This window comes from Lampris incognitus, chromosome 5, assembly GCF_029633865.1.
Source record: "Lampris incognitus isolate fLamInc1 chromosome 5, fLamInc1.hap2, whole genome shotgun sequence".
Taxonomy (NCBI): Eukaryota; Metazoa; Chordata; class Actinopteri; order Lampriformes; family Lampridae; genus Lampris; species Lampris incognitus.
The window spans coordinates 30806485-30822565 of NC_079215.1; the positions used below are offsets into that span (position 1 = coordinate 30806485).

Here is a 16081-nt window from a genome sequence, read left to right on the forward strand (position 1 = left end):
ATGGATTCCGGATCGCAAATCGCTTTGGGTCTAACCCTCTGTAATGCTTGTAGGAGATGAGAGAATGTTTTAAAATTACACAGAAAGAAGTGTGTGTGTGTGTGTGTGTGTGTGTGTGTGTAAGGGGGGCGTTTCTGCATAAATCAGTGCTACACCCCAGCTAATGTTAGTGTGTAGGAAATGGAAACGGAAACGTTTTCTCTCTCTCTCTCTCTTGCTCGCGCTCACTCCCCCCCCCCCCCCACTACAAAGCCTGCTCTGTGAAGAAAAATGGCTCTCTCAGCACTTAATATATGGACTTCCAGAGGGTGGCAGAATGTCAAACACTGAAGTATGCAGGTGTTCCAGAGCTTAGCAGTGCACATCTTTTACAGCTCTAACGCTGCCTGGACTTAAACTCTTGACTCACTCCTCTGTTTCAAACTTAAGAAGGAACCTGGTGAAAGGGTAAAGCCTTTAAAGACCCATGTTTACATCTGAGAGAATGCACCTATGGTGCTTCCATTGTTTAGACTGGGGCTAGAGATTTGTTTTGGTTGAGTCATAGGCCTATTGTGTTGTGGTTTGGCCAGCTGCAGTAACACTATGAGGGTCCAGTCTCCCTGCTCTCTGTGATGTCTTCTCCACTTCCTCTTTCTCCCTTTCCTCCTCCTCCTCCATGTCACCCTCTCCACCTTCATCCCAGTGCCTCTCTGAGCCGCTGCAGCCTTTTGGAATAGGGGACAGATATGAGACATTACAAAACACCCCCTTTCCTAAGATGCTTATCTCCGAATGAAACACCCCGAGGTAGCAGAGACAGGAAGGGGACAGAAGGGCCAAAGGAAGCCAAGTTTATTTTCATTGACTTGGAAATCCTGCATCATGATCTGGTGGAGTTTATTTTTCTGCGAGCAAATTTCACCCCTCGTCAAAATGAGGCCAGAACCTCAACATCCCCCACCCCCTCCCCCACCTACTACTCCTCCTCCCTTGCCCTCTTTTTCCACTCCTGTTTCCCCTTCTTCCTGTTCTGCTGCCCCATCCTGGCGGTGAGTGTGAGGTGGCGGTGGAGGCCTTTGAAGCGAGACGGCAGCGGAGGGAGCAGTCATTGTGCAGGAGCCTCTTTGAACATGCCGCATCCCCAACCCCCACCGCCCTGCTCCCCGGCCTGCAGCAGCCCAGACTGTGTTGTGCTGTGCTGTGCGGGGACATGCAGCTCTTGGCAAGGCTTCAGCACCCGGGCCCCCCAGCGACGACGCCTCAGATGTGGGCAACACCCCCCGCCCCCCCATCCCCCTTAACCCAGCCTGTCTTACCCACACATGCCTGAGGTCTGGTGGCTCTCCCTCCACTTTCGACCACAGCCAGACCCCACCCGTTCCTACTTCGCAATATTGCACACAGACGCTCTCTCCTCTTCTCTCTTCGCTCCTCTTCTCTGTGCCGTTATGGATTCTTTCTAACTCTTTTGCGTCTGTCAGGTTTACCTGTGAGGTAAAATGTGTAACCCCCCCCCCTCGTCTTTTGATGACAGTTAAAAAAATTACAGACTATTCATTTGGAGTGTTTTCCCTTTTCTGCTGTGTCTCTGAGCGTAAGGAGAAGAAGGGGGGAGAGCGCTGACAGAACAAAGCGGTTTGTGTTAAAACACCACTTTTTCTTCCAGGTGCTGTTTTTATTACCCCTTCCCTCAGAGCGGCACTGCCTCTTTTTTTATAGAGAGGAAGACGGTCTTAGGAAGGTGTCACAAAAGCTGGCTGCACTTCCCCCAGATCAAGGTCACTTACCGAGACCCTCACCCCATGAAACAATTATGCTTTGCCTCACGAGACCTCACACTTGTTTTGTTTTTTTTGTTTTTTTCTAAAATCAGAGTTTAGAGCTATATTAAGCTCAAGCTAAAGATACATACCTACTGTGTCTTGGCACCTTTTAGTTTATTAATAGATCTCCAGTTGCATTGGAAAACTGGAGAAAGAAAGAAACGTTGACAGGGTTTCAACATCAACCATCGTTTGCTGATGACAGCCTGAGCCCTTCATACCCAGAGCAAAGAGAGTTTAGCATCCCACAACCTGTGAAGCAAATTTCCTCACTGATAAGAAGCCATGTTGTTCTTGTCAAATCAGAGGTCTCGACAACGGAAGCAAAGAACCGGCTGATCTCGGCGCATCCCCCACCTTCCATCTGGCAACTATCAATGTATATTTCTTATCCCCTCTCTGATCCCGACCCGTCCTGACTGTCTCTCCTTTTTAAATATCCCAACTCCTCTTTATCTAGCCGTCTATCTAGCTCTCTGTCTGTCTCTCTCTGTCATGGTCAGGGCCATTCCCCAGCCGGCCCTGATTCAGAGCAATTTGTCTGGCCCGTTTTCCTTTTTTAGTGGCACCAAAAGAATCCCCTGTGCTCCATGTTGTGTGTTTCTGTGTGTGTGTGTGGGGGGGGGGGGCTGGATATAAGTGTGTGTGTGTGTGTGTGTGTAGGTGGGGGTTTGGTCGAGGCTGATGGGTGGAGCTACAGCTGCAGGAGCTTTGATTTGGCCCGGGAGGTGAAAGCGGCGATTGAGACGCAAGGCCGTGCCAGTTATTTTAACCTCCCACACTTCAAACACTGGGCAAGAATTGGTCTCTCTCTCTCTCTCTCTCTCTCTCGATACCCCCTCACAGCTTGGACGGAGAGGGAGCAGGGTGAAGGAATGAGAGCGAGAGAGAGAGAGAGAGAGAGAGAGAGAGAGGGACTCGACCCTTTCTACCCCTCTGAACAGAGGAGCGTTTCATTTTCTGCAACAAAAAAAAAAGGTCCAGTCGACATTCCTCAGTAGTGTGGGGGAGGAGGAGGGTCCGGGTGGGGTTGTGTGTTGGGTGGACCTTGTGAAGCCCTGGCCTCGTGCCCCCCCCCCCCCCACACTGACACCAAGACCACTACCACCACGCAGCCAGCACACACCCCTTCTGTTACCACCAGCCGCCTCCGAAAATGCTCACACACACATTTACACATGCATGCACTCGCTCACAGACCCCTCACCTCACTCCCTCTACTGAGGCCTCTTCCACAGCCAGGAAGACCAGGGCTTTTCATGTCTGTGGCCGGGGGAAGGAAAAGGGGGTGTGTTGCCGGTTGTGCGGGTCTCCTTTGAGATCCTGGGATGAAAAGAGGGAGGGCAGTGGAGCTAAATAAAAGAGGACAGGAGCTTCTCTCTCTCTCTCTCTCTATGCTATGCTCTGTATGGCTGAGGGTCATGTCTTCATGGTTAAGGTGGCCTCAGTCCTGTTCCCTTGTATCCACATGTGGTAAAGCAGGCTGGAAAGTGTGTGTGTGTGTCAGTTTCAGTGTGTGCAGAGAAGTGGGATGGGGTATGCTCGGGGCTTAGCTGACTTCTCTCCTACAAAAACACACTTTGGACTTTAGAAGGGAGCGGTCCACTAATACCTTTTCTTTTCCTCTTTTTTCCCCCCTCTCTCCACAAAACACCCGGTTTTTAGTCAAGGGAGGCATCCATCAACCTCTCTCTTTTCCTCCCTATCTTTTTTATTCTCTCGCTCTCTCTACTTCTCCTCTTTGATCACAGATGCTATTTGATGCTTGGTCTAAAATAACTCATCAATAACTGAAGCAAGCACTGTAATGTTACCGCCAGACCTAATCACGAGGGGGGAGAAAAACACTTTTATGGTTTTGCAAATAATTTCCCTGTTAGCAGAAAGGGGGGGGGGGTTTCATGCAGGCTTCTGAGGTGGATTTAGCACTGGAATAATCTTCTTTCTCTCTGAACTTTACATATCGCATGGTATTCACCATCGTAGTACCATGAACAGTAATGATGTAACCAGACGAGTCAATCCAGTGCAGATGAGGTCTGCTCGCTTCAATCTGGGCCGCAGTGGGGGAAAAAAGGCCGGAGACTTTTTTTTCTCGTTTTTTTTTTTTTTTTTTTTTTTTTCATTCTTAGTTTTCCCTCGCCCACCCGCAGTGGTAGCCTAAATGTCAACCAGAAGCTATGCAATGTGGGTGACTGCCTTCAGCTGACTCCGATCTCCTTTCTGTCTCCTCGGGGCAGGGAGCGACGTAGCGCGCTGCCAGCTGGGTCACAGCAACCTCAGTGTTAAACTAGATCAAAGCCGGCCAGCCCACATCCTGTCCCTGACCTATAACCCAGTGCACTGTAGTGTACTGTTCTAGCTAACTACTGCCACCATGCTCATTTCAGTCTGAGCTGAAGACCTCATGAAAAATGGGCCTATTGATCATGACAATCCCAGACAATTTAATCCCCTCCTCTAACCAGAGAGCATGGTTTGCATTGTGAGATAAAGTGGAACCTGCCTGTTGTGATCACATCCATCCAGGCCGATATGACTATAAGCAGTCGATCGTCACACAGTGATATTTGTTTCCTGTTTTTTTCCCCCTCATGGATGGCCATCTGATTGACGTGTACACTTATTGAATATATTGTAATGAAACAGACATCTACTGGAATTAGTTGACTGAAAGACAGTATAACCAGTACAGTGTAGAAGTATATAGGTGATAGTAACATCACTTGCAGTAATGTGCTGAAAGTACATTCAGAATAATGGTACAACTTTATCTAAAGATTTAGATAGACTAATATCATGGGACTAAGCAGGGGAAAAAAGAATTAAACAATTTAGCATTAGGTGTCTGGGTGGCGTGGCGGTCTATTCCATTGCCTCCCAATATGAGGATTGGCAGTTCGAACCCCCGTGTTACTACCTCCGGCTTGGTCGGGCATCCCTACAGACACAATTGGCCATGTCTGCGGGTGGGAAGCCAGATGTGGGTCTGTGTCCTGATCGCTGCACTAGCACCTCCTTTGGTCGGTCGGGGCGCCTGTTCAGGGGGGAGAGGGAATTGGGGGTAACAGCATGATCCTCCCATGCGCCATGTCCCCCTGGCGAAACTCCTGTCAGGTGAAAAGAGGCGAGTGGCGACTCCACATGTATCAGAGGAGGCATGTGGTAGTCTGCAGCCCTCTCCCGGATCAGCAGAGCAGGTGGAGCAACAACCAGGATGGCTCGGAAGAGAGGGTAACTGTCCAAGTACAATTGGGGAGAAAAAGGGGCAACCCCCCCCCACCCAAAAAAACCCCAACAATTTAGCATTAGTCCCCCCCCTAATTTCCCATGTAATGAAAGGCCCAAAACGATCGCTTTAGGTTGACTGTTCAGTTTTGCACAGTGTTTATAATGGCATGATTCGGCCCAGCGACGTTGGAGTTCAGTATAGGCAGTCTGGTCATTGTAATTTGTCACTAGTATAAGCAGCCTCCGCTGTACTTCCAGGTCACTCTGTTGATCAGTTGAGCACATTTCTCTGGTTTGCGTCAACGTCCCATAGGGTGTTGGCTCTCTTTTTTTATGCTTGTGCCTAATTTGACTTCTTTTTCATTGTTCTGTCTGTTGAACTAATTTAGTTTTTTCTTCCTCTTCTGTCATTGCTCCATAGGGGGGAAGAGGAATACTTTCTCCACATGCAAAGCGAAGGCAGCAGCTACGGGCCCTCTGTTAGAGATGGAGGCCTGTTAAGATTCCATGAAGACCCTTAAAACCCTGAACCCCGAGCCTCCAGTTCTCAGAGGACCCTCACCCCCCCCCCCATACACAAACACCAACCCCCACTCCTCAAAAAAATCCCAACGCCCTCCTCATGCCCCTTCAAACACGCTTACCTGACACCTCCGAAAGCCCTCGTTGTGTTTGACTGTGCTCCCCAGCTCCGCAGGCACCCGCTGTGGAGACCCCGAACTGAATTAAGACAATCACAACATCCTTCGTCCAGCCAAACTCTCTCAAGTAACCCAACAGAAAAGATGACGAATCGGTCATCCGTGTTCTGTCAGTTTCCCTAACAAACAGCTTTCGTGGCAATCCAAGGCACTGCACTGGAAAAAGAAAAAAAAAACCTGCAGCAATTTTGACAAGCGCACAACAAAAAAACCTCTCTCTCTCACCCCTGCCCACCCACCCCGTCCCCCCTGTCTCACACTATCAAACGCTCAGAAACACCTGTTGGTAAGTTCTGGTAAGTTATTTGTCACCTCAGTTCCACTGTACAGTCCACCGGGCCTACTACGCTTATGCCCTCCAACACCACCTTCCTTTTTTTTTTCTCTCACTGGATTTGAGACCACGTCCGGGGGTTTCGCCCTACTAAACACCTCTTAGACTGCACTAAAGGAAGATGGAGGGAGCTTGAACCATGTCTAAGAAACATCTCCAAGATGTCATTAAGTTCTTCAACGACCAGTTGGTGCAAAAAAGGATCAATGTTTCGTTTTTTGCCTTTCATTTAGACTAAATTTTATTTTGAATGCTTTTTTTTTTTTTTTGTATCTCGAACTCTTGTTTCTATTTCTCGGTGTATATTTTCAGTGATTGTTTTTTTGTTTGTTTGTTTTTTTTTATATAGTGGTATATATGAAAAATAAGCTTTGGACACAGGAAAGCCATTTTTCTTGTTGAAGCGTCTTGCAGAAAATTGAAAATTAAGGCTTCTTTTGATAACTATTTGTAACAAATAGTGACCTCGAGTCTTGCTCAGATGTAAAATAATGCTCAGTACATGTACTTTTTAAACTGTCGGGATATGTCGATTTTCTTGGTATTTTTGCAGGCAACATTTGGACAAAGGCGAGAGTGATAGCTCAGAGGCCTATATTTTATTGCTCAAAAACATGACAAATGAAGCAGATATATATATTTACCCCAGCACTTGGCAGTCTCTCTTTTATTGCAATGGACCTTTGTCTTTTCTCTCTGGTAGCTAATAGTGTGGTCTTTAGCCATGTTGTTTATTCCATGCAGGCATTTCTGTAACCATTTATTGATTTTAATGCTCTATTTTTAGTATTACTTGATTTTTTTATTTTATTTTTTATTCATCGTTCTTTTTTGGGTCACTGTCGTCTTGGTAGAGCACTTTGCTTCCCAAGTGGTCATATTTGAACCGTTTCAACATGTTTTGTTTTTGTAAGAAAAATAAAAATGCATCATTGGCTCATTTGATCAAGTCCTTGTTTATGCAAAGAGGACACTTGTTCAAATATTACTTTTGTGTCGCCTAAACAGGGCCATTGCAGGTGTCTGCACACAGCTCTGGATAGTATTGCCACTTATTGGTAGTCCATGTAACTACAAAGCAAATTCAAAACATTGAATATAACATTTTTTAATCTCAAGGGAAACTTCAAAAAGCTTTAGAAAACGGACCAGCAATTAAAACTCAAATGGCATGCAATGCCTGGGGCCACACTCATACAGCATTACTGCAATGATAATGAAAAGGGAAAAAGAAATTATCTTTTCAGCATTTAAGCCCTTCAAATGGGAATTACTTCTCATTCGAAAGGGAGATGCATCTTTTCGCCTACGTCCCATAAAATTATCAGGTAACTAGCAACTATAAAATTCTGAAACTGTTCAATACTCAAGGTTAAAATTATATCTTAGGAGCAAACACAAGTCAGTGATAACAGTCCTAATGAGGGGGGCCAACATCAAAGGGAAATTCCATTTATGAACGAGCCTCGTCGCCATTTGTAATAAAACAGCACCACCTTATGTTCTTAAATGAAACGTGCACAGGAGCTACAAAAAGTTTGATGGAGGGGTGAATTGGACATTCACATATTTCTAGTGTGTGTTGCAAACACATCGCTCAGTCTCATTGGCTTGATCATTGCCTATTCATCACAGCAGCCAATTTTCTTTTTAAAAGGTTTCCAACTGTGGAAAAGAGGATTCATGCTAATACATGCTTTGTGTTTAACATTTTTAATTAAATATTACAATAGACATTGGTTTATATAATTATTTCTCAATGTCCTTACTGCAGCAGGCAATGCCATTCACTTGACAAAAGACTGGCATGAAAACAAGTGTGACACATTTAGAAGAATCCTTTTAATGCGACAAACTGTTAGAACATGTACAGATGACATTCTGGCACAGTGAAAGCCCAGAATAAAGGCACAACTGAGGTTAACCTTTTCTCTGGAAGGCACACAGGTCAAGTAAAGCAATGTTGAACGTTAACTCAATTATTTTGGACTATCTGCTATTTTGTTCTCATCAGTACTTGGTTGACCATTTTTGTGAATTTACAGAAAGTTCATTGCTCCTTCATAGTGCTTGTCATACTCCTATTGAATGTTTTAATCCACTGACAAACAAATGTTTCAATCTGCCAGGAATCTTAGTCCTATCGGACTGAAAAGTTGATCGTGTCAATGAACACCCTTTAGGTCAGTGTGAATTCTGTTTTCCGGTAGTCATGTTTATTCTTCTGCCCTTGCATATGCCTATATCAGTTATTGGTGCACCACCGTTCACATTCTATCGAGCGCGTCAAGTTGTTTTTCCTGAGTCCTCGTCTGTATTTTAGAGACCTTTTACCAGTTGTGATTTCATGGTAAATTATTTATGTCTGGAAACTCAGTTGTACTTGTAGAATCCCTCTCCAGTCTTTTTACCATATTTGCCTTCTGCAACCAACTTGTTTAGCATTTCACTTTGGGCAAAGAGGGGATTGCCAGGGTCCATTGCACTCCAGCCTAAAAATATGCAATGACAGAAATAAGAAAACTTGGGTTTTTAATTTATTATTTGGCATTCAAATTAGGTTCATTTTAGAGTGATTTTACCGAGCTGATGTTTCTTAATCAGACGCTGCCTCACTTGGAAAAAAAAAAAAAGAAGCATGGTCATGTGGAGTCCCTACTCACCATCCAGGATGAACTTTGCTGTGTCCAGTCCTACGTAGTCCAAGAGCTCAAAGGGTCCCATGGGATAGCCAGCACCAAGCTTCATTGCAATATCAATATCCTCTTTAGATCCATGACCTGTGCATATAAATATTGAGATGGATTGCTGCAGGAATTATCCATTCATTATCTATACTTAACCAAATTCAGGGTCACAGGAATCAAATGTTGAAAATAAAGACCCAAAGTCAGGAAATGTTGCTTGAGGGGCCTCAGTTTAGTCAATATCTAAACAGCCAGTATGTGTAGCTCTACAACTGTCACACCAAAAAGTTGAGATTCTTTTTTGGATTTTTCCCCCTTTTTCTCCCCAATTGTACTTGGCCAATTACCCCACTCTTCCGAGCCATCCCAGTCACTGCTCCGCAGCCTCTGCCAAGGCGGGGAGGGCTGCAGACTACCACATGCCTCCTCCGATACATGTGGAGTTGCCAGCCGCTTCTTTTCACCTGACAGTGAAGAGTTTCACCAGGAGGATGTAGCACGTCGCAGGATTATGCTATTCCTCCCAGTCCCCCCCCCAACAAGCGCCCCGACTGACCAGAGGAGGCGCTAGTGCAGAGAACAGGACACATACCCACATCCGGCTTCCCACCTGCAGACACAGTCAATTGTATCTGTAGGAACACCCAACCAAGCTGGAGGTATCACGGGGATTCTATTCCATTGGTAGGCAACAGACTAGACCGCCACGCCACCCGGATGCCCCCCAGATTCATTTCTGACATTATGCTTAAATCTACACTAAGCGCTTTTGGGAAACTTAATATCCATATCTGCCAACATATGCACTGCAGTAATTTTGATTTATACCAGTAACAGTGGTGGTAGTCACTAAGGCATGCATACCTCGTTCATGCAGTCGGATGGCTTCCATCATATAGGGAACGAGTAGGCGATTTACAATGAAGCCAGGAGTGTCCTAGAATAAAGGATGAGGCAAAAAAAATCTACTAAATGTACTGTTCAAAATGAAATACAATTGTAAGAGATACTTTTGCTGAGTGCCAGCTACTAATAACTAATACAAAAATATCTTGACATTAGAAGGCAAATCTTACTTTGCAGGACACAGGTGTCTTCCCTAATGCTTTGCTGAAGCTCAGGAGGGAATTAAAAGTCTCTTGGCCGGTTGCAGAAGTCCCGATTACCTGTGAATAAAAAACATTTCTTCTTACTTTGAAACTGACCCGAGTGTTATGGTTATTAGTTGACTTAAGTATATATTAGGTAACCCTAGCATGGCACCTTGAGGGTCACTTTCTATTTAATTTGGTGCTTGCCCTTTTTGTCATCTTGTTATGATAGATAGAGCTTTCTGTGTATTCCAAGCCAAGTGAGTTAACCTGTGAAGGCAAACGAAGTGTTGTAGTCGAGTCACTAAACCTCAAGTCCGAGTCTTGAGTCCCCAGTGTTCGAGTCCGAGTCCAAATCCCCAAAGAAGAGTCCGAGTCGAGTCCCCATTACCTGAGTCTGAGTCATCAAGGTTGAGTCTGAGTTGAGTTCCAAGATTGGCTCCAGTGCTCCACTCTGGCACCGTAAAAAAAGCTGACATACAAATAAAAAAGGTCTACATTAAACAAAAATGACATAGCTGTCACCATTTCAAAGGGAGTTTATTTACTTTGTGACACAATAGCCAAACAAAGCAAAAAAAACTAACAAAAACAAAAAAAACAGTCTTTATCAATTAACAAGTCTGAGTCCTCATCTCCAACTTCCGAGTCCGAATGCAGTCAATGCTCAAGTCCAAGTTAAGTCACGAGTCCTGAAAATCAGGACTCGAGTCAGACTCGAGTCCGAGTACTACAACACTGGGGCAAACATAAAAAAAAGCAAACCTTTTGGGGGAAAAAAAAATCACCGTTTTCTGCTGATGTGCAGTTTCCCCATTTGTCCCTTTGAATAAATGGACCATGGTAGAGGTCTGTTATAAATGCCTTTGTTGCTTACAACTAAGAACCCTATCTAGGAATTCGTTTTGTTTGGTTGGTCATTTGAGTGAACCCTTTTTAGAAACAAGCTTTTCTTTAAAAAGGACACGAGCTCGGTTAGGTCTCTGAGGTGGTCTTCTAATGCACCAAATACGGGCTTTGTCTGACGGACAGAAGATAATACCCCAAAAATTGATGGCATCTTCTTAAGGTGGTCCTACCTCAACAAGCTTCATCATAGGCACTGGGTTAAAGAAGTGAAGACCCCCAAATCTGTCTAGCCGGTTTGTGGAGCTGGCTATGTCACCAATGGGCAATGACGATGTGTTGCTGGCAAAGATGGTGTGTCTACACCAGGAAGTAAAGCAAAACATACTGTAAACGATATACAAAAGCAACACCTGCAAAAATTGTCAATGAGAATGTACCCGAAATCTTGTCTATTTTGATGCCCTTTGAAGACAACTATAGATACATAACATTTTCTCACAGCACTGAAAATTTACATGTGAAAAGGAAGAAGCCAGAAGATTTGTGATTTAGTGATGCCTGTCATAAACACCAAAAAGTTCCCGATTGCATGCTCACACATTAATGAACATAATTACAGAACATAATTTAAGGTTGTAAGTGTAACTATACTTCACGAAACAAAATAGTCATTTATACATACAATAGGTATGTACAACTAAATAAGCACACCTATTTCACTGCAGTCCAACAGATGACTTTGATAGACCAATTAATTAAAAATCAGAGCAAATTAGTGTAATTAACAGAAGGCTTAATTTAAAACCGATTTTAAATACCTCAGGTGTGCACTTATATGTTTAATGTATTATATACTATACACTATAATGTAGATACACCATCTTCTAAATCAAGTCATGCAGCCAGCTAAGTAATGGGGGGGGGGGGGGACCATGCTTACTCGGGGGCCACTTTGTCCAAGCCACTGAACAGATCTTGCTTGATCTTTAAGTTTTCCACAATAGCCTCAAGCACAAGGTCTGTCTTCTTAACTGCAGCAGCTGCATCTGTTGAGGTTGACACATTCTTCATGACATTCTGGATGAACTCCTGTCCTGCCTGAAATGAGAGGCAATTTGTCCCAATTAACAAAATGAGGGGTTTATTCTGATCCATCGTCTTATATCTGCTTTTAAGAGGACAGAAATTAATGAATGAATGAATCAAATTCGGGTATTGTCAAATTGTAATGTACACTTTCAGTGTCAAAATTAATGATGATGAGAATCTATTACCTAAAATTTCCCACAAAATTAGGTCTAAAATATTTCAGGGATTAATATTTGAAAACTAGTTTCGGTTTCATATTACACTTTCACCAAACACTTTAATGTGACTAACCTCTGTTGGATAAGGTATTTTTGCATGTGGAATCAGATATTGTGATCATATCGTGTAAAACTCCCTGTGATTATTGTGATATTTTCCATACCACCCAGCACTAGACTGTACCATGTTATAATGAATCACGTTTAACCTCGGGCTTATCAGCAAACTTCTTCTTGACCACCCTTTTCAAGCTGCCTTCAATTCCCTTAATAGATTTGATCAGGACGCTGTCAGATGTGTCCACGATTGTGACCAAATGGCCAGATACTGCAGCAACCTGTCGATGGAAGAAGAGAAGACTTATGGTGATTCTCAGCAGCATCAGTTGTAGCAAATGAAATAGCGGTGATGTTGATGTAAGGCGTTTGCTTGCGTTTGGTGAGCCACAATCGCATCTTTTAGTTTACATAGCAACACAACATTTCTCTTTATCCCAGAAAAACTGAATCAATTCTGAACTGATTTAACTTTTCTGGGATTTCTACACCTGGATTATTGAGCATGCATTGAGACACATATCGCTTTGCATATGCTTTTTTTGCTCCGATAGTATATATATATACACACACAATTAAAATGTGTATTGATTAGCGTACGTAGCAATTTTGTCCTTGACCGGACACCGTATACGATTATGGAGTAATCATATATGGTGTCCGATCTAGTGCTTTGTGCATAACATTACCTCTGTGTTGACTGCTTTAAATGACAAGGACTGGTGTGATATCTTCAGGCTGGTCATATTTGCTGTTGATGGTTTGACATAATGATCGTATCGGTCATACTGTATCTTATTTGCAAGTGCAACCTCCCCCTGTTTAGTTATTGTAGCCCAGGCATCTATTCATTTTCTAAAACCAATTGTTTACAAAACCTTGTAAGTGCGCCTGATTGGTGCCAATTGTCTAATCAGTGATTGTCTGCATTGTGAATGCGTCAGTTTTGTTGCCGCTCTCTCAACGTTATGATCGTAATTTACTGCATTTGAATAATTTCAAGCCTAATACATCAGGACATATTAAATCTATTTGAGACCAATTTGGTTAGTATACAACCTCAGTATAGTTAGTATGCATTAGCGCTGCACGAAAACAATGGCATATTGGATTATCAAGAATATTTAATAATAATTGTGCCCGCTCATGCAGTTCATATGCCCCACTTAAGACTGAACCCTGGCGACGGGTCTGTCCCTCGCGACCACAAGAGTGTCGGGCTTGGCTTCAAAACCCCAAGAGAGGCTATTGAAGGTACTTATATTGTCAAGAAATGCCCCTTCACCGGAAATGTCTCAATCCGTGGCCGTATCCTCTCTAGGGTGGTGACCAAAATGAAGATGCAGAGGACCACTGTCAGCAGACGTGACTACCTGCATTACATCCACATAGTTACATCGTAACAGCAGCGGATGACACATGAGTATAAACTGGTTATTATAATGCACCAAGACTCCGTCAATATCTTTAGGTGAACACGTCGGTCCTACAATTTAAACAAATGAAGAAAACGACAAAATATTTAAAAGCTCATAAAAGCGTTACATAAAATGCAGCTTGATTGACTGATTGAATTTCGATGTGCCAGCCCACAGAGCAAAGTTCAATGTCGGCGTTGCTGCAAGATCACTGGTTCAACCCCTCTCGATAACATAGGTCATTTAACTCAAGTATAAATGTGGATTCCTAATATGAACTGTTCATCCGAAACACGTTCATTATAACGATAACTATACGTTATCTGTTAGCGCTAGTTCGTTAGTCTGCGACTTGTCAAACGCAAGTACAGGCTAACAATTAGCCATGTTGGCTAGCCAAGCTTCCGACGACCGATAGGGGGAATTGTAAAACTTTCAAACTCGGCTGTCCTTTTAAGCTTTTCCACGATCGTTTTTGTTAAACTAAGCAACTCTTAAGGGACGAGCACCCTCGAGTATGCCAGGTATAATTTCCGCAATTCGTCATGTTTGATCAAATTTCACCTAGTTTAGCGAGCGTAGATTGGGTAGCGTTAGCGAAACAGCTAGTTCACACTAGCAGAGAAGTACCTGTGCGATACCTGCACCCATTTGTCCTCCGCCGATGATCGTGACATTCTTGATCACAGCATTTCTGACGACTGAAGACGACAGACTTCGAGTAATGTGATGAGTAAAGAAAGCCATTGTTTGTTAAATCCAAGACGGCCGCCAGCTACAGCTGCTCGCTAACAAGAGCGAGGGACGGTGTGGGAGGTCGGAAAGCTGATGGGATCGTGTAGAGACGTGACCTTTTACCCACATTGTGAGTGACAAGTCGGCCCTGTGATGGTCTGGTGCCTGTCCAGGGTGTCTCCCCGCCTGCCGCCCAATGACTGCTGGGATAGGCTCCAGCATCCCTATGTAGGATAAGGAGTTTGGCTAATGGATGGATGGCTGTGAAGAGGATTGAAGAGGCTGCTTTACTTTAAAAGAAAAGGATACGGCCTAAATATATTACTCAATTGCTTATAAAGTGGTTAGATTAGATAGATAGATAGATAGATAGATAGATAGATAGATAGATAGATAGATAGATAGATAAAATATTTGTATAAACTTCAGATTTTCTGTCAGTGTCATCAGCATTACTTAACCACTGCCCCATTCAAGGCACATACGTCCCAATATTATCTGTCCGTAGAAATATTTCCTCTTAATCAACTTACTTGGGTAAAGATGGAGAACCTGCATATATCCCTTTTAAACCTTGAACAGTTTTTGTATCCTGGGGAATACAGACATTTGAAAGGCTGTGGGTGAGGGGGCTTGAGTGAGAAGGCTAAAATTTTCATGGAAATTTGCCTGAAACAGTAATGGGGGAGGAGTCAAGGACACTGGTCATGTGACTAGCTGTCAAAACCGTGTGAAAATGTTTTACATTTCTTTTTACATGAAGATGGCTGAAGGCAGCAAGAGAGTCAGGTAATACACAGATTAGCCAAAACATTAAAACCACCCGCCTAATATTGTGTAGATCCCCCAGCTCTGACCCATGGGCATGGACTCCACCAGACCTCTGAAGGTGTCCTCTGGTATCTGGCACCAAGACATTACCAACAGATCCTTAAATCCTATAAGTTGTGAGGTGGGGCCTCCATGGAATGGACTTGTTTTTCCAGCACATCCCACAGATGCTCAATTGGACTTAGATCTGGGGAATTTGGAGGCCAAGGCAATACCTTGAACTTTGTCAAGTTCCGAAAACCCTTCCTGAACAAATTTTTCAGTGTGGCAAGGCACATTATCCTGCTGAAAGGGGCCAATGCCATCAGGGAATATCGTTGCCATGAAGGTGTGTACTTGGTCTGCAACAGTGTTTAGGTAGATTGTACGTACGTGTTCATGTGGATGTTAATTCCCATGAATTCCAGGACCCAAGGTTTCCCAGCAGAACATTGCCCAGAGCATCACACTGCCTCCACCAGCTTGCCTTCTTCCCATAGTGCATCCTGGTGCCACCTCTTCCCAAGGTAAATGATGCACATGCACCTGGTGGTCCACAATATAAAAGAAAATGTGATTCATCAGACCAGGCCACCTTCAAAAATTGGGTTCTGTAATAGAACCCAATTTCCCCTCGGGGATGAATAAAGTATTCTGATTCTTCCATTGCTCCGTGGTCCTGTTCTGACACTCACATGCCCATTTTAGGTGCTTTTGGTGGTGGACAGTGGTCATCATGGGCATTCTGACCGGTTTATGGCTACGCAGCCCCATACTCAGCAAGCTGCGATGCCTGTCTATCATAGCCAGCATTAACTTTTTTAGCAATTTGAGCTGCAGTAGGTCTTCTGTGGGATCAGACCAGACGAGTTAGCCTTCACTCCCCACACACATACATCCATGAGCCTTGGCCACCCATGACACTGTTGCCGGCTCACCGGTTGTCCTTCCTTAGACCACTTTTGGTAGATACTGACCACTGCATACCAAGAACAGCCCACAAAACCTGCCGTTTTGGAGATGCTCTGACTCAGTCATCTAGCCATTTCAATTTGG

At 44.0% G+C, this 16081-nt stretch overlaps 2 protein-coding genes across 3 annotated transcripts in view; one reads left to right on the plus strand and one right to left on the minus strand.

Annotated features, from left to right (window-relative positions):
- Positions 1 to 5537, plus strand: part of lef1 (lymphoid enhancer-binding factor 1) — a 44919-nt gene extending 39382 nt beyond the window's left edge. For both annotated transcript variants that reach the window (XM_056280402.1, XM_056280401.1), the window contains exon 10: positions 5458 to 5537. In XM_056280402.1, the coding sequence (XP_056136377.1) occupies positions 5458 to 5537 (80 nt within the window). The remainder of the gene's footprint in view (positions 1 to 5457) is intronic.
- Positions 5538 to 7768: 2231 nt separating this feature from the next.
- hadh (hydroxyacyl-CoA dehydrogenase) lies at positions 7769 to 14345 on the minus strand. Its single transcript, XM_056280118.1, has 8 exons — positions 14111 to 14345; positions 12215 to 12343; positions 11639 to 11796; positions 10929 to 11055; positions 9835 to 9924; positions 9623 to 9695; positions 8735 to 8851; positions 7769 to 8563 (listed from the first exon to the last, which is right to left on the minus strand). Exons 1-8 carry the CDS (start codon positions 14225 to 14227, stop codon positions 8445 to 8447), a joined length of 930 nt encoding a protein of 309 aa, XP_056136093.1. The 5' UTR covers positions 14228 to 14345; the 3' UTR covers positions 7769 to 8444.
- Positions 14346 to 16081: the final 1736 nt, after the last annotated feature.

Bases quoted from the DNA above. Each gene is read 5' to 3' on its own strand.
- hadh (XM_056280118.1), bottom strand. From the start codon at position 14,227: ATGGCTTTCTTTACTCATCACATTACTCGAAGTCTGTCGTCTTCAGTC. The intron at 12,344-14,110 runs GTACTTCTCTGC...TTCCATCGACAG, and splicing joins TGGGTGCAGGTATCGCACAG to GTTGCTGCAGTATCTGGCCA. The intron at 9,925-10,928 runs GTAGGACCACCT...TTTTATTCACAG, and splicing joins CTATGATGAAGCTTGTTGAG to GTAATCGGGACTTCTGCAAC.